The following is a 9,443-nucleotide window of genomic DNA, read 5'->3' as shown; positions in this document are numbered from 1 at the left end:
CTATGTTCTCCAAGAAAATTGATCTGTAGTTCTCTTTCTCTGTTGCATTCTGGGTTGCATTCCAGGTTTAGGAATTAAGGTGATGCTGAGTCAAGAGTTTCCACTTGGAGGATTGCTGGGCATGGCCACAAGCTGACACAGCTGTTACAAATGTCCAAAATGGCTCCAAGTCGGGTTCCCTCTAGGTTCTTACCATGCTTTATCGTCAGTGGCTTGGGCTGCTGCAGTCTAGTCTCATCAACTCTCCCACACTGGTGGGGAAGCTCTCAGCTGCTGGAGTCCTGAGTCATGGGAGGATGTCCTCACCCTCCACGTAAGAGCACTATGTCCCTCTAATTGTGTAGAGTTTCCTCTGCCGTTTTCTCCCTAATTCTTCCCTGAGGCTGTACTCTCTCCACATTATTTAAGCTATACTCTCCTAAACCAGAGCAGTAAGCTCCTTCCCTACTCTACCATCTTGGAACCTCTCCTATCTTTCTCTTAACTAATCTTTAGATACTTTCTCTTTTCCTGCAAGGGACTTAATATAATCACTTTCCTTGTTATTTAACTAAATTAGATGTTATTGAATACTATATTCATTTCTTCCCTATCAGCTCTATCAAACATGTGCTCTTCTCTCACAGGTAGTAGAATGAAGGGTTTATCATTATAATTACATAACCCTGTAATTATGAAACTTATTTTGTTTAGTTTAGTTTAATTTTATTCTTTTAAACAGTCTCTTATTTAGCCTTTGTTTTTAAAAATTTCTTTCTTTGATTTCTGGCTCATAGTTTCAGAATATGCAGGTCAATTTATATCCTATTTATATTACTCATTCCACTAAATATCTCTCTCATTGCTTCATTCTACATTTTATTCTAGGCTTGAATAGTAAACAGTATTTGTATTGTGTGAAAACACATTTATTGGGGCCAATGTTCTGGTGCAGTGGGTTCAGCTGCCTCTTACAATGCCAGCATCTCGTATGAGTGCCAGTTCAATGTGCCTGAAAAGGAAATGGAAGATAGCCAAAATTCTTGGGCCCCTGCCACCCGCATGGGAGAGCTGGATGGAGTCTGGATCTAGGCTTCAGTTTGATCCAGTCCCAGATGTTGTGATCATTTAGGGAGTGAATCTAAAAGACTTGATATATTTCTCTCCTCCTCCCTTTCTTCCTCCTTTCCCCCCTCCCCACCCCACTTCCTCCATCTGTCCAGATCTTTGAGCCAATGGGACCCTCCCTGTATCCTTGCAATGAAAATGGCAAAGCAGTTAAGCTGCACAGGGCTTCTTGTGAAACAGATAAGGGGGAAGTTCCTTGAGGCTTCAATGAGCCTCCCACTTTTCCTCAGCTGCCTTCTACCCTCATCCCCCAGTAGTGGCAAATTCCCTTCTTAACTGGATAAAACCTGAGTTCCTAATGCACTTCTCCTAAGAATGGACTGAGACCCCTCTTTGTCTCCAATAAAGTAACGTTTATTTGTTGAGGTTGGTCTCTGTCTCCTTTATCCATCTTTCCTTTCTGGGGGTACGAAAGGACAGAACCCAGAGCTATTCCAAACCTAACAAAACCAGCAGATGAAATATATCTCTGTGTGTCTGTCTCCCCTCCTCTCTCTGTATCTCTGTGATTCTCATATAAATCTTAAAAAAAACAGATGAAAGGAACTATGGTTAAATACTGATGCCTGCCAAGGGATGGATATGAAGTTGATGGTAATATGGTCAAGTGTTTTCCACCTCTGTCTTAAACATTTTGTGAAACAGTCACTTTTCATTCAGTATCTAGGAGTTCCAGGTTGGAAACCTCCATGCTTAACTTCTGTTTCCTTGTATCATAGGAATCATCAAAAATATGCTACCTTAACATCCCTTCCCGACAGCACATTCTTGGAAAGAATATAAGTTCTGTGAGTAAAGTATAACAGATTATTTTCTAATGACACAGAAATACCCAGTACTGCAAGAATACCTAGGGCACTTTATAAGAATCAGAGTAAGAGAAGTAGAAACCTGTAGGGTATAGGGTGAGATATGATATAATGAACTGGAATTAAGAAACATCTTGAGGTACATGGAAAACTCCTTTCTATTGTCATAGAGATATAATACTGTTTCATCTTCTCTCAAGGTTCTCATGTCTTTTAAAAAGATTTATTTATATGAAAAGCAGAGTTACAGAGAGAGAGCGGGACAGAGAGAAAACAAGAGAGAGAGAGGGACAGAGAGAAAATGAGAGAGAGAGAGGGAGAGAGAGAGAATGACTCATACACTGGCTCATTCCCCAAATAGCAGCAATGACTGGGGCTAGGCGAGGCCAAAGTCAGGAGCCTAGAACTCCTTCTGAGTCTCCTATGTGGGTGGCAGGGCCCAAGTACTTGGGTCATCTTCCACTGCTTGCCCAGGTACATTAACAGGGAGCTAGATTAGTAGAGCAGCCTAAACTCAAACTCCTGCCCATATGAGGTGCTGGCCTCACAGGTGGCAGCTTAACTCATTGTTCCACAGCTCTGGTCCTGCCCCCATCTTTTAAAATCCTCCCTTGTGTTAGTGAAACCTATAAAGATCATGCTGTTCACAGTTAGTCTTAATGCTAATGAGGTATGTTTCCTTGGGCAGCCCTTCTTCTTTTTACATTAAAAAATTCATTATGATGAAAATTAAAAGGAAAAGATAATTACAGTAATATTTCAAAGACCCAGAGATCATCCCAAATATGGTTTACTCCTGAACAAAGTGCTCCCCTCATCTCTTCCTTGTCCTGCTAAAATTTCTTCTTCTGTTTTGCAAAAATTAACCTTATATTCTCAGCAGAAGTTATTGTCCTCTATGTAAATGATAATTAGCTACTTTCCCTTTCCACAGCTTCTCTCACATTGCTTCCAGAAAATGCCTGCTAATGCTATCAACATTTTATTATTTATTTATTTGTAAAGATTTATTTGAAAGTCATATTTACAGAGAGAGCGAGGGAGATAAGCTTCTTCTAGGACTGCCCTGTGGGTGCAGGAGGCTCAAACACTTGGGTCATCCTCCGCTGGTTTCTCAGGCACATGACCAGGGAGCTGGATCAGAAGTGGAATGGTCAGGACACAAGAGCCTATATTGGATGTCAACAGCACAGACGGCAGCTTTCCCTGCTATGCCACATGGGCGGTGCTAACATTTTATTTTTAAGGATTTATTTACTTGAAAGGCAGAGTGAGAGAAAGAGAGGGAAAGAGATCTTCCGTGTAATGGTTCACTCCCCAAAAGGCTGAAGCATCCAGACTGGGCCAGGCTGAAGTCAGGGCCTAGAATGCCGGCTGGTTTCCTGCGTAGGTAGCAGGGACCCAAGGATCTGGTCCATCTTCTGCTGCTTTCTCAAGCTCATTGTTAGGGAGTTGGATCTGATGCAGAGCAGCCAGCCTTCAAAACAGCATTCCAAAATGGGATGTTGTCACCGGAAAAAAGGCAAAAAAGAAATCAGGTGTGAGACAGAGATCAGTGATGAGGCTTTATTGGGGATAGGGCATCCATCAGAACGGAAGGGACAGAGAGCCAGCACCCAGTCACTCGGCCCCGGGCAGAACAAGGTTACATGGTTGAAGGGAGAGAATACACCCGGGCAGGCCAGGCGGGGCGGCTCAGCAGAGAGGCAGAGGGCTGAGTGGACTGTTTGGACTCCCTAGGTTTTTTAAGGGGGTCTCTTTACCCACCTCCCCCTCTCCTTCAGGACAAAGAATGGAGAGTCCTGGTGGAAGGTTTGTTGGGTGAAAATTAGCAGATTCCTCCCCAGATTTGCTAGGCAGAGTAGGGGGGCTTCCCTTAGGGCATCTGAGAAGGTTTTATTGCCCACTTGGTCTTGAGAAGAGAGAATTCCCCTGGGAGTTTTCCTTGGGGGAAGGGCTGAGACCACTTGGGAAGTTATCAGGTTCTGAGCAGGACTTTGAAGTGCAAGATGCTGGGCTTCTAGAGCTTCTGTGGTAGGTGCTGGTCTTCAGACCCTTCTCATACACACATAGGCTCAATTTCTGACTTGCCACCTAACGGATGTCAGAATTGCAAGTGGAGGCATAACTTGTTGTACTACAATATTAGCCCAGTATTGAAAATTCTTTTCTACAAACATACTTTTTTTTTAAAAAAAACTTTTATTTAATGAATATAAATTTTCAAAGTACGATTTATGGATTACAATGGCTTCCCCCCATACCGTCCTTCCCACCCACAACCCTCCCCTTTCCCACTCCCTCTCCCCTTTCATTCACATCAAGATTCATTTTCAATTATCTTAATATACAGAAGATCAGCTTAGTATACATCAAGTATGGATTTCAACAGTTTGCTCCCACACAGAAACATAAAGTGAAAAATAATAGATGATTTTTTTTTAAATGATGATGAAATCAGATCAGACCTATTGTCATGTTTAATCCCAGTGAGAGTCAAGTTGGGAATTGATAATTTCTTTTTTTTTTTTTTTACAGAGGATCAGTTTAGTATGCATTAAGTAAGGATTTCAACAGTTTGCACCCCCATAGAAACACAAAGTGAAATATATTGTTTGAGTACTCATTATAGCATTAAATCTCAATGCACAGCACATTAAGGATAGAGATCCTACATGAGGAGTAAGTGCACAGTGACTCCTGTTGTTGACTTTACCAATTGACACTCCTGTCTATGGCATCAGTAGTCTCCCTATGCTCCAGTCATGAGTTTCCAAGGCTATGGAAGCCCTCTGAGTTCTCCAACTCTTATCTTGTTTAGACAAGGTCATAGTCAAAGTGGAGGTTCTCTCCTCCCTTCAGAGAAAGGTACCTCCTTCTTTGATGACCTGTTCTTTCCACTGGGATCTCACTCGCAGAGATCTTTTGCCAGAGTGTCTTGGCTTTCCATGCCTAAAATACTCTCATGAGCTTTTCAGCCAGCTCCGAATGCCTTTAGGGCTGATTCTGAGGCCAGAGTGCTATTTAGGACATCTGCCATTCTATGAGTCTGCTGAGTATCTCACTTCCCATGTTGGATCACTCTCCCCTTTATTTACTCCATCGGTTAGCATTAGCAGGTACTAGACTTGTCTATGTACTCCCTTTGACTCCCAGTCCCTCCTCCATGACCAACTGTGAACTGAAACTGATCACCTGGAACAGTGAGATGGCATTGGTACATGCCACCTCGATGGGATTGAATTGGAATCCCCTGGTATGCTTCCAACTCCACCACTTGGGGCAAGTCAGCCTGAGCATGTCCCAAATTATACATCTCTTCCCTCTCCCATTCCCACTCCCACGTTCAACAGGGATCACATTTCAGTTAATTTTCAACACTTAAGAATAACTGTGCATCAATTACAGAACTAAACTACAAACATACTTTTAACACAATTATTCTGTTCTTGATATTTACTTATGTTATAGTAAGAAGTTGTTGGTTTTAGCATCCTCAAATATTCCCTTTTCATATTTTCTGCATTTTGCCCATTTCTTATTTATTTTTACTCATTGGTCCCTCGCCCATACAATCAGATTTTGTGTGTGTCTTGGGCAAAGGGATAGATGATAAGACAGTCTATGAATATGTTACTGAAAATTCAGTCCTTGTCAATGATATCAAATCAAAATGATACAAAGTTTGAGAATAAAGGAAAGAGAAAATTTAATATTTTGATAGATGAGGAAGTAGCAGAAAATATGGACAATTTTAAAGCAAGTCATAACTCTGGAGAAAATAACTTTAAAGTGTCATTTACAACTTTTCTAGGAATATTTTCTCATATATACACACACATCTACTTATCTACATTTAATGACTATATTATACAAATACCCGAATTTTTATGAAATTTAAATTATAGCATGCAATGTCATAGGTTTATATATATTTTATATATATAATTTATATATATATATATATATATTAGGTCAATGAAGGAACAAGGTTGAGAAGTGTGTCAGTGGTGTGACGCATCTACAGGTCAATGAAGGAAAAGGATTGCTGGCAAACATGAGAAGCTGGAAGAGGCCAGGAAGGATTTTCCCCTGCAGCGGTCAGAGAGGCTGTGGCCCTGCCAGATTCTTGCCCATATTTTCTGAAAATTCTATAATGAATGTGTATTTATATTCACTACATCACATAAAATATTAAGCACATTAGAATAGACATACTTGATGTTATTGTTTTCATTCAATATGCTCCCATAACTAAAATAGCACTAATGATAAAGAGCCATGGATTGTAATACTTGATTATAATAGATATTCTGTTGGATTTTTAGGAAGGCAAACATCACCACTCTTATATCTGAATAAGTTCCTAAGCAAGTGGAAAAATAAGAGAAATAAGATAATTTAAAATTATTTGTTTAAAAACATGGCTCCCAATGTCCACTTAATATTGTATTTAGTAATTAAATCACATTTTAGCTGAATATTCCTCTAGCTGGGGATATTTACATGCTTTTATATTTTATTAAAGGTTCTAATTTGAATATTTATGTATACAACCACATGAATTACCTCCCTAATACAGAGTCTTAGATTTGAAATTACAGGGTCAAAGGAATTGAATATTTCCAAGGTGACTTCATGGTTTGAAATAATGTATTTAACCACAGATAGTACAACATAAGGGGATGTCAAAATGCTCATGGAAAAAAAAGACAATGTGGGGGCAGGTGTTTGGAACTTCTGTATCCTATATTAGAGTGCCTGGAATTGAGTTTAGCCTCTACTTCCAATCCAGATTCCTACTAATGTGCAGCCTGGTAGGCAGCAGATGATTGTTCAAGAACTTAAATCCCTGCCAACCGCATGGAGAGACCATATTGAGTTCCTGGCTCCTGGCTTCAGCCGTTCAACCCTGATTACTGTAGTCACCTTGGAAATTATCCAGTGGATTGGAGACCTCTAGCTTTCTTTCTCCTTTTCTTTGCTTTTCAAGTAAATAAAGTAAATAAGATGTTTCTAAAAAGATAATGGTACTGCTGACTTTTGAGTATCAGTCATACAAATATTTATGTCTTTAACTTTTATCCACTATGGATGCTATCTTTACATAAACAATTGAAATTTGGAGTTTCTCAATGTCCTTCAAGTTTTATTTTTAAATATTTATTTTTAAATACTATTAAGTTTCATTGTATATCATATTAGTTTTCTAGTACCAGTTTTAAAGTACCAGTAAAACATAAAATTATTCTCTCAATATTCTGCAGGTTGAAAAACAGAAACCAAGAATCTGGCAGGGCCATGGCCTCTCTGACCGCTGCAGGGGATAATCCTTCCTGGCCTCTTCTAATATTAAAGATATTATAATGTAGGCTACAAATATGTTCTACTTTACTTTCTAATTTACGTTCTATTATTTTAAAAGCCTCAACAAGTTAGGAGCGTATTACTTCATTTTCTTTTACTTCTCAAGGATGGAATATTCAAAGACGTTTTCCTAATCTGAGAGCAGGAATATGGTTTTACTCCTTATCCTGTCCAAAATTTATTTTGGTAAGTTGTGTGAAAAAAAGAACCTCCTTTCTCTTTTCCTTACTCCTCATTTCAAATATTTTTCTATGAAAATGCTTAACATTTTTTTCCTCTGGTCCTGATAGGAGAGGTTACTACTTCTCAGAAATCTGATTCTCTAGTCGTAAGTGTACCCTCAGAGAGCAGTGTTAAAGTTCTGTGTGTTATTGCCTAACTACAGCTGAGACTGCGGGAGAAAGTGTGTAGTAATCATCTTCCAATTCAGGCCTTACAGGTCGACACAGGTTTTTAACTACTGACAGTCTCATCTCCCCTAGACCCAATTCCAAGGCAGAGTACAGTCTTTTTCAGAGATGCTTTTACTTCACGGTTCCTCAGACAGTAAATGATGGGGTTGAGGAGTGGTACGACGACGGTGTAGAGAACAGATACCATTTTGTTGGAATTGTAGGCGTACATGAGCTTGGGGCGGGCATAGGTGAAAAGGGTTGTGGAGTAGAAGAGACTCACAACTGTCAGGTGGGATGCACAGGTGGAGAATGCCTTTTGACGGCCTTGAGAAGACGGGATCTTGAGAATGGTGGTGAGGATGGTGATGTATGATGTGACCACTACACAAAGTGGAACAGCAATGACCATGAGGGCCAAGAAGAAGTCCACCAGCTCAGCCTGTGATGAGTCCTCACAGGAGACATTGAGGAGTGGAGAGATATCACAAAAGTAGTGATTGATATTGGGTGTGCCACAGTAGTGAAGTCGGGCTATGAAAATCATCTTTATCATGGCAGTCACGAGTCCACAGAACCAGCATCCTCCAGCCATTGTACCACAAAGGTGATTGTTCATGATAACTGGGTAACGTAGTGGGTTACAAATGGCTACATAGCGGTCAAAGGCCATGACAGCAAGAAGGATGTACTCAGTGCAGACAAAGGTTACAAAGAAGTAAAGTTGAGTCATGCAGCCATTGAAGGAAATGCTTTTATCGTGGCTGAGGAAGTCTACCAGCATCCTGGGGCTGATGACTGTGACATACCACATCTCCAGGAAAGAGAGGTGGCTCAGAAAGAAATACATGGGCTTGTGCAACTGCCCATCACTTCGAATGACTATGATGATTAGAAGGTTCTCAAGCAGTGTCAACAGGTAGGTTGCCAGGAAAACAGAAAAGAGAAGAAGCTGGAAGGCTGGTCGTGTTGGAAATCCCAGAAGAATGAAATGTGTTGTTGCTGTCCTATTATCTGCTTCCAGAGTCTTGGTCATCATACCTGGCTGTGGGCACAGACAATGTCAATTCCTTCCATGTCCCAGCACAAGCCTATGGTTATTTATGTAACACAGCCTGCCACCAGCAAATTCTTAGCAATAGGCACTCTCCCCTGTCTTTATATCTTTATTTCACTTTGAATTATTACACAACCAAAGCTTTTGAGTGAATATGGACTTCATTGAGACTATGTTTTTATTATTTTTAATGTTAGTTCAAGAAGAGTAACTTGTCCATGATGATACAGAAGTAAAATTAGTACCCTCTGATTCCCAGTTCTGTGCTGTGCCAATTTATCACCTCTTGGGAGTATGAATATAACCTCCATACCAGTCACTACAAGCAAAACATAACTATTGATTACATTTATAAAATCCACCATTCTCCATTCTTTAAATATAATTTACCCATTCTTGGGGTCAATGCTGGGCGCAGCAGGTTAACACCCTGGCCTGAAGCACTGGCATCCCATATGGGCACCAGTTCTAGACCTGGCTTCTCCTCTTCCAATCCAGCTCTATGCTAAGCTATGGCCTGGGAAAGCAGTGGAAGATGGCCCAAGTTCCTGGGCCCCTGCACCCATGTGGGAGACCTGGAAGAAGCTCCTGGCTCCTGGCTTCAGATCAGTGGAGCTCTGGCCATTGTGGTCATCTGGGAGTGAACCAGTGGATGGAAGACCTCTCTCTGTCTCTATCTCTCTCTGTAACTTTGTCTTTAAAATAAATAAA

General features: G+C 40.6%; 1 protein-coding gene across 1 annotated transcript; it reads right to left on the bottom strand.

Annotated features, from left to right (window-relative positions):
• Positions 1-7,198: 7,198 nt before the first annotated feature.
• OR6Y1 (olfactory receptor family 6 subfamily Y member 1) lies at positions 7,199-8,855 on the bottom strand. Its single transcript, XM_051858490.2, has one exon. The coding sequence runs from the start codon at positions 8,712-8,714 to the stop codon at positions 7,737-7,739; it is 978 nt and encodes a 325-aa protein (XP_051714450.1). The 5' UTR covers positions 8,715-8,855; the 3' UTR covers positions 7,199-7,736.
• Between the last annotated feature and the right edge of the window lie 588 nt (positions 8,856-9,443).

The sequence above is a fragment of the Oryctolagus cuniculus genome, chromosome 7 (assembly GCF_964237555.1).
Source record: "Oryctolagus cuniculus chromosome 7, mOryCun1.1, whole genome shotgun sequence".
NCBI lineage: Eukaryota > Metazoa > Chordata > Mammalia > Lagomorpha > Leporidae > Oryctolagus > Oryctolagus cuniculus.
This window is presented reverse-complemented; position numbering and strand designations above follow the sequence as displayed.